The sequence below is a fragment of the Plecotus auritus genome (genome assembly GCF_963455305.1).
Source record: "Plecotus auritus genome assembly, chromosome: 4".
Taxonomy (NCBI): Eukaryota; Metazoa; Chordata; class Mammalia; order Chiroptera; family Vespertilionidae; genus Plecotus; species Plecotus auritus.
Genome location: NC_137775.1, coordinates 183,260,443 through 183,274,178, shown reverse-complemented (window position 1 = coordinate 183,274,178; position 13,736 = coordinate 183,260,443). Strand labels below are relative to the sequence as shown.

Genomic DNA, 13,736 nt, shown 5'->3' with positions numbered 1-13,736 from the left:
TCTTCTACGTAAACATAATCCTAAATAAAAGTCCTAAATAAAAGCACAGAGAAATCGTCAAAAAAGTGGATGAGGAATTTATGAACAATGAGGTCCTTAGGGGAACACTACTGCTGGCAACCACTAGAGGCAGCACAGAGATGTCTGAAGCCCTTCAGTCAAACCCCGCTAAGATAAACAGCAAAATAATCACAACATTCTTCCCTCTGGAATTTCTTCAGAGGGCACACTTTGCAATTCTGGGTTGCTTCCTTTGTTTTGCTCATTCGTGGGTGGCAAATAGAGTGGGCCGATGTGACCGCAGAAGCACGCCAAGTGGGTGCTCAACACACTGTAGGTTTGGAGTGCCCTGCTTGGGCCCATGAGACCCCAATGCTAGAACGGTCTGCATCCTGGGCCTCTCCTTAGGTGACTGATGGTGGAGGGGAGCTTTTGGGTGAGCATGTGCCTCTGCTCAGGCTTCTAACCCTGTCACCGGTGCCTGCAAACTGGAAGTCAGAAACGTGGGATGGGACCAAAAAAAAAAAAAAAAAAATCTTAACATCACAAAAATAAACTTGCCTGGTGTGGCGGAATGCCTGAGGGGGCCGGGTGAGGCTGAGGGGGAGCAGGGAGAGACACTGTGTGGAGAAAGATGAGGGCGAAGGGAAAGGCCAAATACCTGAGCAGATGCCAACCCATCCTTACCTCATTTCCCCCTTCTTTTGTTTCCTATTTGTCTTTCTCTCTTCCTTCTTTTCCTCCCCTCTTCGCATTCTCATTTCTCACCCCACCCCCCACCCCACAGTGTGCCTTCTCTGCCGTTCTCCTGTAGCTGCTTCATTCCTTCCCTCCCCTAACAAGGAATCAGCTGAAGAACAGGTAATGACTGAGTGTGGCAGACAGAAGGCCAAGGAGTGAAGGACCACTCGTTTCTTGCGGCTGCCATCACAAATCACCGTAAACGCGGTGGCTTGAAGCTACAGGCGTGTGTCCTCTCACCGTTCCGGAGGGTAGAAGTCTGAAGTGGAGCTGCGGGCAGGGCTGCACCTCCCCCGGGGGCTGTAGGAAGGACCCTCCCTTGCCTCTCCCAGCGCTGCGGGCTCCAGGTGTTGCTAGGGTTGTGATTGCCTAACTCTAACCTGTGTGTCTCTTGTAGCCAATTAACCACTGACTTGGGATAAAACTGCCTTGTCAACCCTGAGCCTATACTCTTCAGAGGGAATACAGGTACAAGTATATGTACACACGCACACGCACTCCCACGCAAACATGCAAACACACACAGTCACTCTAAAGTCCAGCCCTTTAGGAAGTTATTTGCCAGGAAAAGTTTCATCCTAAATTGCCACTTTAATGTGACTCTGTTTCCAGACTCCAAGTCTGTTTTTCCTGGAGTAGAATCAGAGGACAATGGGGAAAGGAAATGATTTGAATTCAGTAGGCCCAGGTCTGTGGGATTTCCTAGGCATAAGACCTTGAGTGATGATTTAATTTCTTTGCGATTCCATTTCTCATCAGCAAAAGGGGGGAAAGTAACACTGGCCACATCGGTTAGCATTGGCTGCATAACACGCCTCACCAAAACGTAGTGGCTTACAATGCTAACGATTGCTTCTGTGCACAATTCTGCCGGTTATCACTTTGGACCGTGCTCTGCTGGGTGGTTCTGGTTCCACCCAGGCTCTCTCCCGCCTCAGCAGTCAGGGGCCAGGTTGGCTGGCTGGTCTCTGGTGGCTTCAGGGGGACAGCTTATCTCTGCTCCAAGGGGTCTGACTCCTCCAGCAGGCTAGCCAAGTCTTCTTTCATGCTGGAGGCAGGTCCTGGGAGAGAGTCAAAGTTCACAAGGCCCCTTGAGGCATAGACTTGGTGCCATGGACCGAAGTGTGTCCTTCAAATTATATGTTGAAACCCTAGTCCCCACTGTGACTGCATTTGGAGATAAGACCTATAAGGAAGTAATAAAAGTTAAATGAGGTTAAAGCTGAGGCCCGAATCTGGTAGAACTGGTATCCTTATAAGAGGAGGATGAAACACCAAACACCAGGTGTCTCTCTCTCTCTCTCTCTCTCTCTCTTTTTTCTCCCCATAACCACAGGGGAAGGCCATGTGGGCACACAGTGAGAAGGCAGCTAGCCAGGAAAAGGCTCCATCCGAGACCAACCCTGATAGCACCTTGAACTTAGACTTCGAACCTCCAGAACTGTGAGAAATAAATTCATGTTGTTTGAGCCACCCAACCTGCGGTATTTTGTTATGACAGCTTTAGCCGACTAATATACTGGGAGCTGTCGTAACATCCCTTCCACCACATTCTATTGGCCAAAGCGAGACACTAGAGACTAGCCCACAGACAAAATGTTAGGAGGTGGACTCCACATCTTGGCTGTAGGGGTTGCAAAGTCATGTATAAAAGGGGCCTGGGTTTGGAATAACAATCTAAAACGCCACCACACATAGTTTCATAGTTCACCATAACATGAAATTCTGGATAGGAAAACAGTTCCTCAATTGTACAGCCTGGTAGAAATATTAATTACCGTCAATATCCTGTCCTGCTTTGCAACTGCTGTGACTATTTCTTAGCAACTAGGCGATGTGAGATACAGATGTATCTGGGTGTGCATTGTTCTCAGTGCGTTAGTATAAGCCACTGCCTAATGAATGAAGTCCTACAATGCCTATAATTCACCAGAGAGGTAGGCATGGTTTAGGAGAAAGACTGCATTTTCATAGGTAGAAAAGCTTGAAAATAAAGATTTGAATGAGTATCCTACTCGATGAGTTCAGTTCAGGAAGTTTGGTGGCTGGATGAAAAGTAGAAAGGAAGGATGCAAATCAGGTTGGATCTCGTGAATTTAGTCATCCATGCTCACCCCTTCCCTGAGAGACCAAGGGGAAAGGGAGGCTGCTGAGTCACGAGGACCCTTCCCGGGAAGGCAGATCTGTGGCTACAGAATTGGACTCTATTCTTTTTAAAATATATATATATTTTATTGATTTTTTCATAGAGAGGAAGTGAGAGGGGTAGAGAGTTAGAGACATCGATGGGAGAGAAACATTGATCATCTACCTCCTGCATACCTCCTACTGGGGATGTGCCCGCAACCAAGGTACATGTCCTTGACCGAATCGAACCTGGGACCCTTCAGTCTGCGGTCTGACGCTCTATCCACTGAGCCAAACTGGTTAGGGCCGTGGTCGGCAAACTGTGGCTCGCGAGCCACATGCGGCTCTTTGGCCCCTTGAGTGTGGCTCTTCCACAAAATACCATGGCCTGGGCGAGTCTATTTTGAAGAAGTGGCGTTAGAAGAAGTTTAAGTTTAAAAAATTTGGCTCTCCAAAGAAATTTCAATCGTTGTCCTGTTGATATTTGGCTCTGTTGACTAATGAGTTTGCCGACCACTGGTTAGGGCGTGGACTCTATTCTAATGGAAAGAGCTGCCCACGAGTCCTGAAAACTGTGTCTGGGTTCGCGAACCTTCTTCCGCGAGAGACTGCCAGCCAAAGGAAGAGCACGTGGCCATCTCTCTGATCCTCTCCTGACCTCACACAGAACCACACGCAGTGCTCCCTGGCAGCCATGCTAGCGAGAGGGAATCCTGTCGGAGTAGAAGTCTGGCCAGCTGGCGCAGCTAAGAGCAGGTTAAACCATACAGCTCAGCACAGCCATCATTCCTTCACTGGTGAGAGTGACACGGTGCCCTGGGGTGGGGCCTGCTGGTTCCCAGGAAATGCGTCTGCTTACCTTGCAAAGTCAAGGGGGTTGGGAGGGAAAGGTGTGGGCATGATTCAAGGACCTCCAGGGAGGTCCTCCCTTCCCTTAAGGGCTGCGCCAGACTCTGGCCACTCTGGAGCTCTGCCAACTTGAGGAATTAAGAGGCAGAACGTTGTGCTCTGCGGGTGGTCTCTCCTAGGCATTGACTTAAGTGGTCCAGCAGCAAAGGGTTGAGTTGTTCTGGATGGGGAACGCGTTCAACACCTTCAGGTCACTCACAATACCTGACATGTATCTATTATTGTTGGTATTATACTGTAGTGCAGGATTATAACGAAGTATAGATTAAGAACCTATTTTCTCCTGCATCTGCAGTTTAGTTCATTGCCTGGTACCTAACACACATATGGAATAAGTAAAGGAATGAACTCAATAAATATTTTATAAATGAACAACAAGAAGGACACAGCCAGGGCTTAAATTTATAAAGTGTGTGAAGCACTACAAACATCTTCCTTTTTTGTCCCAAGGCTCATACACTCAATAAGTACTCAACTATGTGCTCAATAAATATTGATTTACACTGAAGTTATAGAGCACACAGGTGAAAATATTGCAAAAATTTAAAAATTGCAAAAATAAGACAACTGAGTGTCCCCACAATTAAAGTATGCTCAAAATAGCAGAATACAGATGGGGGATTTTGAAGCTGGAAATTGGACTCCATGCCATCATTTCACAGAAGGAATTGACACCAAGATCATCTAAGACTCACCCAAAAGCAAGTCAGAGAGGCCTGGCTGGTTTGGCTCAGTGGATAAAGCATCGGCCCATGGACTTAAGGGTCTAGGGTTCGATTCTTATCAAGGGCACGTACCTTGGTTGCAGGCTCCATCCTTGGCCCCAGCCAGGGCACATGTGGGAGGCAACCAATTGATGTGTCTCTCTCACATCGATGTTTCTCTCTCTCTCTCTCTCTCTCTCTCTCTCTCTCTCTCTCTCTCCTCAAAATCAACGGGCAAGAGCAAGTCAGAGAGAGAACTCTGATGAAGTGTCATGGGAAACATTATTGTAGGGTTCGAATCAGTGGTTACCCTTGTTGACTGGCACTAGAAATAAGTGAATAATCCAGGGTACTTGTAACTCAAGGAAAATCCCTTCAGAAAAGGCCCAGAGGTCCCTAATGCTCTCATATTCCTCCTCAACCAGCTCCTCCCAGGACCAGGACCCTTCAGCTTCTTCAACATGAACCTTTCTCATTTTAGGGCCAGACATTTTGTCTCCTGGGTAAACAGTCTTGTTAGACACCTCATTCATAATTTTTTTTTCAGTTTTGTTCTTTTAAAAAAATAATTACCTTATTTTTTATCACCATTTATCCCCTCTATGCCCTCTTCCACCTCCACCACCCCCAACCTTTTTATTGCGTGAGGTTTTATCAATAACTCTGATAATTCTGAGTCCATCCTTTTGTCATTGGCAGCATGATTTGGTTTGGAAGCAACACTAAGTTTGCTTTGAATACTCGAAGGATCGCTTCTATCCTGTCAGTCTTACCTGCCGAGGTCTAGGGCTATTACCATTTCCATATGGTGGTCCTGTCCTCTGCTCCGGCAAGGCCTGTGCAGTCTCCTGACTGCATCTCAGCTCCTCCGTGCTCATGGTCTCTCACCGTTCATGCTGCTTGTCTCCTGTTCCAAACCTAAGGCCCTCCTTGGACCACGTGGTGGCCACCATGCAGTGCCTGCAGGGGATGGGGAATGGCCCTGTGCCTCCCGGGTACCCCCTTTTTCCTGTCCCTGAGCTTCATGGAAATGCATGTGTGATGGCCCAGAGGCCAGGCAATGGCGCCAGGAGAACAAGAACAGGTGGGACAGTCAGCTTACGGCTGACAAAGTTCGCCCTGGGCTGTACACTTGTTTCTAGTCTAAGGTACTTGTGTGCTGACACCTAAGGGTATACAATATCCTTGGCCCTACCTTCTACTTGCCATGGAGATAAACCCACGCTTATCCCGAGAAACAATCTCCTAAATTTCTGTATAAGTATAATAAAATGCTCCACGAATAAAACAGATGTTTCAAAGATCAGTTTCCCTTACTACAGCTATCAAGCTAGTTGTGTGTGTGTGTGTGTGTGTGTGTGTGTGTGTGTGTGTGTGTGTGTGTGTTTTCAGTCTGGCTGACACTTCTCAGCTCAGGGAAAAAGAATATTCTGTCTTTTTCCTAAAACGTCCCTTGTGGTCACTGAACATTAGTGTCCCCTTCGTTTACGTTTCGATTCACCTTTTCTTTGAAATTCCTTCTGGTTCATTCTAATTATTTATTGGTCTCAGGGTACCAAGCTTCTCATCTGAGCATCTCAGAAGAACTATCTCTGACAAAGCTTTAGCCAACGCTACTGTTCATTAGGTTGAACGGTAGAAAACCAACGCAAGACCGGCGTTGAGAAGTTCACATTACGTTTCGCAGCAGAAAACCGTATTTCCAAGTGCTATGCACAGCAGACTCTCTTCACTGCACATGCAAAATAGAGTCCTGCTCTTGAAATGCAAATCAAAACCGATGAACAGCAGAAGCAGGAACACAAAGGGACTTTCGGGTGACCTGTAATTCGAGTCACTGCCTGGCCACCGACTTGGCGAGGAGAGTCACTGAGGCAAAAACGACCAGTGCATATAATTATCGAGGCTATGAAAGTATTTAGCAAATGCACCGCTAGCTCTCTGCCCCATTAAAAAATATCATTTGGAAACAAGGTATTAAAATGCTTTAACTGTTTCCCAAACTTGTGGAAGGAATGTCGCGTGTAAGGGGGTTTAAAGGAAACAAAAGTCCCTGATCTAATTAACTCCAAAGTTCATTCAACACTGTCCCTTTACTTACCAGAGATGGTCTTGAGGTTTAAAAAAATTTTAAATCTGCATATGTGTTATGGGAATGTGATTAATCATCTCTAAATCATGTAAATCCCAGCCAGATACGATGTCACAGTATCTCCTCTTACTCAGGACCCTTCCATCGCACCAATTTTGCTTGGTTTCCGATTTCACTGCGTTGGGATTAAATCAGTGCACTCTTACTGCACGATGAGGACTGCTTTAAAACTATGGAATTACAAACCTCAATCGAGGGCTGTGCATTGTACTCACTGTCATAACTGCCATTAGCATGTTTTTCAATCCTTGCAGAACAGTGGGGTAAAAAGGTCTTGTGAATAAGTTCCACTGTGATATATCTGCTATTGATTATCGGCAGCAATTATAGACATCCTGGGCTCCAAAAACAAGATATAGAACCTGGGAAAATACCCAGGTTTTGTGGATCTAAAGGAATTTTGAAAAAAAAAAAAGATTATTTAAATCTGTGGATTAAAGAGCTAGTGTAAGCTTTAAAAATTATTTACTTGCAGGCTGAATTTTATAAATGGGTAAAGACCTAGTCTATTGAGGGAAAAGTATCTATTCTAAGTTTTATTGCTTTCTACAGAGTAAAATTAAAATATTTTAGGAAGATGTTCTGAAGCCTAATTAGATGGCTTCTGTTCTGTGCATCCCTGTGCACCCCAGCCCCCTCCCTTACCATTCTTCATCAGAGTCGAGAGATGGTAGGCCCACTTAAAGGTGACGTCAAGTATATCTCATCCAAGCAGCTCACCCTGAGAAGACTTTGGTCACATACTTTTTCCAGTTGCAAATATACACCAAGCAAGCCTTTCACAGTTAAAAACAAAAAGTCTCACGTGGTTTCTCTTTTAACGAAAGGTGTTTGTAACCCCCATATAAACAAGTTCCTTTGGGATAAGTCTTGGGATGTGGAAACTCATAAGCCTTTGGGATAAACCCTACTATTCTGCTGGCACCACAGCTGGATTCACTCATTTCAATCCCTTTAGCCATTTTCATCAAGGTTCTTCATTAAGTCTCTTTAGACCCGTGGTCGGCAAACTGCGGCTCGCGAGCCACATGCGGCTCTTTGGCCCCTTGAGTGTGGCTCTTCCACAAAATACCACGGCCTGGGCCAGTCTATTTTGAAGAAGTGGCGTTAGAAGAAGTTTAAGTTTAAAAAATTTGGCTCTCAAAAGAAATTTCAATCGTTGTCCTGTTGATATTTGGCTCTGTTGACTAATGAGTTTGCCGACCACTGCTTTAGACAACCAATATGGTTCGCTATTTCATAAGCTACGAATCTGAGAGAAACTCTATATACCTTGCTATGTACCTGTAATAAGTCCAGAAGCTCCAATCAAGTTCTTGTTTATAACTATCTTAAAACATATACACTTGGATCGTTATAATTTCCCTGCTATGCATTTCTGGATGTTTATAAATGAACTGAATAGTGGTGGGAAAAGATCCCAGTGGCCCTTAACAGCTACAATAACTCTCTGTAATTTGCTGAAAGCGAGTGGTATTCATTTACCCTTTTTCTTAAAGTTCATGACACAAGCAAACAGGTAGATTTTTGTTAAGAATCTTCAGGCTGGTTGATCTAAAGGCTTTGAAACTTGATAAATGCATACGTCAGACCAAAGAAATAAGCTTTCGAAACCAAGTCCTGGGAAAAGAAGCTGGCTGTGCACACACTGAGAGTTCAGTCCTTCTGTTTGAGTATTTTCAGACAGTCGTTAGTAAGGTTCGCAAGGAGACGGAAAAGAATGATTACTGGCATCGTGACGCCTGTATGAGGATGCGCGGAAGTCAAAAGAGAACTTAGGAATAATGAATGAGTACCCCTTCCCCCGCTTCCTGGACTCTGGTTAATAAATAGGGATATCTGGCTAACTGGTTCCACACTGGGTGTTGCTGGTTTCTTTCTAGAAGTGTTCTCCCTGCAGCTTTCCAAGAGTAGCTGTTACATCGTGTGGCAAATGATTAATTCTGTTACCCGGGATTTTGCATGCCTGCTTTTAAGTGTGACAGGCTACAGTCTTGCAGTGGAAAAAAAGTACAAAAGTCACCTTAGTGTCTTACAGTGCAACAGTTTTAATAGTACTAAAACAGGCAGGACAGTTTTGTAGGCCGAGGTTAAAAGCACCCTCGCCTTACTTAACATGCTTCTACTTAGAAGGTTTTCCTGCTCTCCTTAAGGCGTAGGCCTACAGAAGTACTTCTAAAGTGCATTTCTCAGGCATTGAAAACAGCCCTGATGGCTCTCCAACAGCAAGCTCTTCATGACAGCGCGGCCTCCTCACGGGAGGTCTGCCCAATTCCAGGGGCGCTACCCTCTCTTAGAGCCGTGGCACCCCTCTCACTCCTCTCACAGGTGACACAAGGGTGGAGGCCACGGGAACAGCTTTTTGGAGATAATAATTAGGCCACCTTCCTGGGTGTCGGGCATCTTCTCTTACCACAAATAAATATTTAATGCAGCCTTGAGTCAGGAACTAGGGAAAACTCAATTGACACTTCCATTTCCGGGAGTGTGAAATCGCGGGGGGCCTTGCGTGGATATTCTGATTTGGTGGGATTGAGACACCAAGCTCAGAGGCAGGCCAGAATTCTCGGGTTTGGGGCTGGGGGTTGGGGAGCCGTGGTGGGAAGAGAGACAGTCCGTCCGGCTACTGCTGGTCCTCCTGGGGGTCCCCAGGGAAGTCCGCCTCCTCCAGGGATCTGACTCCCTCCGGGAGCAGCGTGGCTCGCACTTTCCTCTTCTCCTTAAAGCGCCCTGAGCGCGAGATCTTCAGGTTGCGGCGGCTGTTGCCGGATTTGTCCGCGCACAACTTCTCCGGCTTGTGGGGCTCGCCGGCGCTCGCCAGGAGGTTGGGGTGCTGATTCTCCCGGGAGCTGCTAGTCCAGTCCGGGCTGGGCGGCGTGGGCTCCCCGGGGGCAGGCTGGGCGGGAGTCTGCACCCCCACCGAGGCCTCCTTGCTTTTCTTCCTGCTGTTCATCAGCGATTTCCACCAGGGGCCGGAGCTGCCCGTGCCGCCGCTGTCGGCCATGGCCGGCCGAGGGGTCCGGGGCGCCGCGCGTGGGGAAGGCCTGGGCGGTGCCTCTTTCCCGGTGGTCTCCGGCGTCCACTCCGCTCCTTCCCCCGCTTCTCGCAGCCGGGCTGCGGGGTGGGATCAGAGGCAGCGGTCTGTGCTGGGGAAGGGAAAAAACTTAGCTACTGGGTTTGTCAAAGTCACGCCCCCACGAGCCCCTTGCCCCCCAATCTCATTTCCGCCCCTTTGCTCAGCGCGACACCGGGAGCCGCGAACCCCAGAGATGCGCATTCCGCAGAAGTCACCGCACCCCCCCCCACCTCCCCGCAAGGGCGCGGGAAGATGAGTGGCCTCCAGGGCGCCACCTTCTGGCCACGGGACTGGGTCTTGGCACTGCCCAGACTCAACCTTTGCCTTGCCTCGCGAGGCAGGAATAGCAGGGGTCAGCGAGCCAGGGGCACTCAAGGGAGGCCCCTGGCATCTGGATTAACTGAGTCCAAGGGGGAAAACGGCTTGTCCCGTCACTCGACCAGAGTGTAGGCGGATGCCCGCGGTGACTTGACCCGGTCCAGAAAGGCCTTCTCTTGGAGGACGGTCAGGTAGCAGCGCCCCAGCTCTAGGTGAACACTGAATATACCCCTATCAAAGGCTTCTGTTTCACAAACTTCTGTCCCAGGATACTTTCCTTTCTTTTTTTGTTCATCCTCACCATTTTAGAGAGTAGGGAGGGGGAGACAGAGAGAAACACGATGTGAGAGGGACATACGGATTGGTTGCCTCCCACAAGCGCCCTGACCAGGCTAGGGACTGAGCCTGCAACCGACATACGTGTGCTTGATCGGAATCGAACCCGTGACCCTTGAGTTCTTGGGCCACCGCTCCATCCACTGGGCCAAACCCCAGGGTACTTTTCAATGCGATTCTTCAGGGTAATTTACAGGCGAGGGACACGCTCATGGTGTTGTCTTTTAATTTCTGCTTTTGACATAACTTCTGCCTTGTGACTTTCGGAGAAGTATGATTAGACTTAACTTCCCTTGAAAACCACTAGCCTGCACTTTTGAAAAACACCAGCCTACTCTCTCTTCCCCAGACACCAACCTTGTGTCCCTTTGAAGCCACCCCGGATGATGGTTGTGATGAAGCCCAGCGGCCAATGTCCTCTTCCCTTAGCTCTGTATTAAAACATGCCCGAGGCTGTTTATGCTAGGAAACTCAGGTTGGGAAACCTTGGTTACAAATTAAAGGCTTCGGCTGGTTCTCTTCCTTGCGCAATTGCCTCCTGCAAGGAGGGAGCCACCGGGAACTCCATACCGATTTGCATCCTCCCGGCTTTAAGAAGTGCATTCTGCGGAGCGACAAGGATGTGTTCAGCACGTAAGGCGCCAATAATTCCAGAAGCTATAGAGTCCTCTGCCCACGGTCTGCGGGGGTCTGCCGGGCACTAACTCCACGAATGCTCAGGGTTCGCTTGCGCCGCGGCTCATTGCCCGGTCTCCGCCGGGCTCCTTCCCAGCCCACGCGCCCCGCGCTCCTGGGATTTGGAGAAAGAAACTAAAGCGCACTTGGTGGTTGGAGGTTGTCCTGCCGGAACCCGGGACAGCAAGTCTGAGCGCCCACGCGAGACGGCGCGGCGGCCTCGGCTGTGCGCAGGGACCGCCGCGCCGGCTCCTTCCCAGGACGCCCGAGGGCACACTCCTGCTGCGACTTGAAAACAATAGAAAAAAAAATGGCCAAAAGTTCTTTCCGTACCCACACCCTCAGGCAAAGTTTGCAGTCGGGTGTGCAAACATCCTGCTCCCTCCACTTTACAGATCGGAAAAGCACCCCGCAAGTTTTTCCCTGGTGGTGGTGGTGGCGGTGTGTCCGGCCATTTCTCTTAAGGCGCCAGAGAAGCCCCCCAGGTGACACCCGGAACGGGCTCTGTCTAGGCGGACGCAGAACCAACCCGATCGCTCACCTGCTCAGGACCCGCGCGGCTCCGCCTGCGACAATGTGAACGGGGTGCACTTGGGTCCACCTGGAAGCCCGGCGCGGCGTCCCTCCGCGCGGTCCCGGGGAGTCCGGCTTCTTTTGGGGAGGTGTACCCGCCGAAATCTCCGCAGCCCGGCTACGCGGACGGTTGGTGGTGGCTTCCCCTGGCACCTCCGACTTCTGCGGGCGGCGGCGGCCCCGGGCTCGCTGTGCGGAGGGCCCCGCGGCCGGTGGGGGCCAGCTCGATGCCCCAGGTGAGTGCCCGAGCCGCCCTCTGGGTCAGCAGCCGCTCCTTCGCGGGAGCGCCCCTCTTCCCTGCCCGCACCGCTCGGGAACCGCCGCGAGATGGGACCTCGGCTGCTCGCTCGGAAGCTTTGGCCCTTCCTACGCGTCGGTCTTTCGGACATCTGCCCACCTGCTGGTCATTCGCCAAGTGGTTCAAGCAACCTGAACCCAGGGGCGGCGGGAAGAAAAAAACAACAACGCGGGAGGCGGCCGCCGCTGCCACAGGTGCAGGTAGGCACTTTGCATTTCCGCCCTCCGGGGCACGAGATTGGACCGGGTCGCAGGCGTGGCGCGGGCCTTGCGGAGTCTGATTGGAGAAAGGCTGTGTGTGCGGCGCCGCGGGCGGCTCCGGCTCCCTCTCCCAGAAGAAACCGTGGAGGAGACCGGAGGCCGGGAGACTGGGAGGCCGGGAGGCCGAGGCTGCCGGTGGGCACGGGCGGATGAAAGTCCCGCAGCTCTCCCTCCGCCTCTACCCTGATTTATTCCCCCCCCCCCCCACTTCCTCTCAGGGACCCCAACCAAGGCTCCTCAGCTGGGACCGCAAGTTTTGTTAACTCCCCGGCTTTGTTTCATTTCCAGGCACAATATTGCAGCCTGAGGCGCTTTTAGTTGAAAGGCTGAAATATTAACAAGTTCGCAGTGTGCCCGCCGGGCGCTGTTCCAAGCGCTTCTGTGGATTAGCTCACTCTTACCCGCAGCAACCCTAGGAGGCAGGCACTATTATCCTCACGTGACAGGCACGGAGACCCTGCCCGGAAAGGTTAAGGGCTGCCCAGAGTTGCAAGGCTGGTTGGAGGCAGAACCGCAGCGTGGGATTTGAAGCTAGGAGGTCTGACTCCAGCTCCCCCGGTCCTAACCAGCACGCGATACCGCAGCCTGCCTGCTTTGGGCTCCTCGAAGGCTGAGGCTGTGACTTCGCTCAGGTGTGGAAGCCCAGGGCACAGCCACCCGCTCGGGGAGTGCAGACACAGCCCAAAGCTGTTGCAGAAGCTGGCCGGTGAATTATGTCAAGGTTCAGGGAGCTTTAGCCCTGATCACAAGCCCCTTATTCATTGGACAGAAAGGTACAGACGTAAAGCAATTTCACCATTGAAGGCAGACGTGCAGTCTCCTTCATCTTCCAGGATGCTCTTCTTTTTCAAAGAACTATTTTGATGTTCCCTGAGCTCGCTTATGATGCTTCTGAAGGCTGAGGATGGAGCAACGGTCCTCTGAGCATCTCTGTATTGGGGGCTTTCTGAAGTACATAAATACTGAAAGACATAGAACTAGCAGAAAGTAAGTTGGACGGGCTATTTCAATGCCTAACATAGGATAAAAATAAAAATACTTTATATCGTTAACGTCTTACTTTAGCATTCTTGGGTTTTTAAAAGGTATGAGCAGCAGCGTGTATCTGAAAGCGATGCATTTTCATATAGTATTGGGATTCGTTTCAGAGAGGAACATTCCATGCTAGCACCAGGACCAAACCAAGATGAGACAGACCACCAGCCGTGAGGGAAGGACAAAGGACCCCACAAGTCACCATGGAGCCACCTCACTGCAGATGAAGACAGTGGGCCAAGGAGAGAGACCCTGGTCAGAGGTATCGTCACCTTCTTAGGAGGTCGTGGAGCTGAGTTGCTGCATTGTTGATCCAACAGGTGAAAAAAGGAAGACATTTAGGAAAAAACAAAAACCAGTACTGCCAACTGGCTGGCTCCTCAGGCAGTGTGGTTTAATAAAGGGGCCGGCGTTTTCTTAATAAACGATCATCTACTGACTGATACAAAAACCCTTCTCTCCCACCCCTCCCATTTATATTGAACAACTAGAGGCCCGGTGCATGAAATTCATGCAAGGGGGGGGGTGTCCC

At 50.0% G+C, this 13,736-nt stretch overlaps 1 protein-coding gene across 2 annotated transcripts; it reads right to left on the bottom strand.

The window, feature by feature from the left end:
- Positions 1 to 8,659: 8,659 nt before the first annotated feature.
- On the bottom strand, positions 8,660 to 12,552 carry PRR15 (proline rich 15). 2 transcript variants are annotated; one of them, XM_080663379.1, is made up of 2 exons: positions 11,580 to 12,552; positions 8,660 to 9,779 (listed from the first exon to the last, which is right to left on the bottom strand). In XM_080663379.1, the coding sequence occupies exon 2, from the start codon at positions 9,635 to 9,637 to the stop codon at positions 9,257 to 9,259; it is 381 nt and encodes a 126-aa protein (XP_080519505.1). In that variant the 5' UTR covers positions 9,638 to 9,779; positions 11,580 to 12,552; the 3' UTR covers positions 8,660 to 9,256. The 2 variants fall into 2 exon arrangements, with proteins under 2 accessions (XP_080519505.1, XP_080519506.1); XM_080663380.1 differs by having other exon boundaries at positions 8,666 to 9,774; positions 11,580 to 11,672.
- Between the last annotated feature and the right edge of the window lie 1,184 nt (positions 12,553 to 13,736).

Excerpts from the sequence above, each read along its gene's own strand:
- PRR15 (XM_080663379.1), bottom strand. The coding sequence starts at position 9,637 with ATGGCCGACAGCGGCGGCACGGGCAGCTCCGGCCCCTGGTGGAAATCG.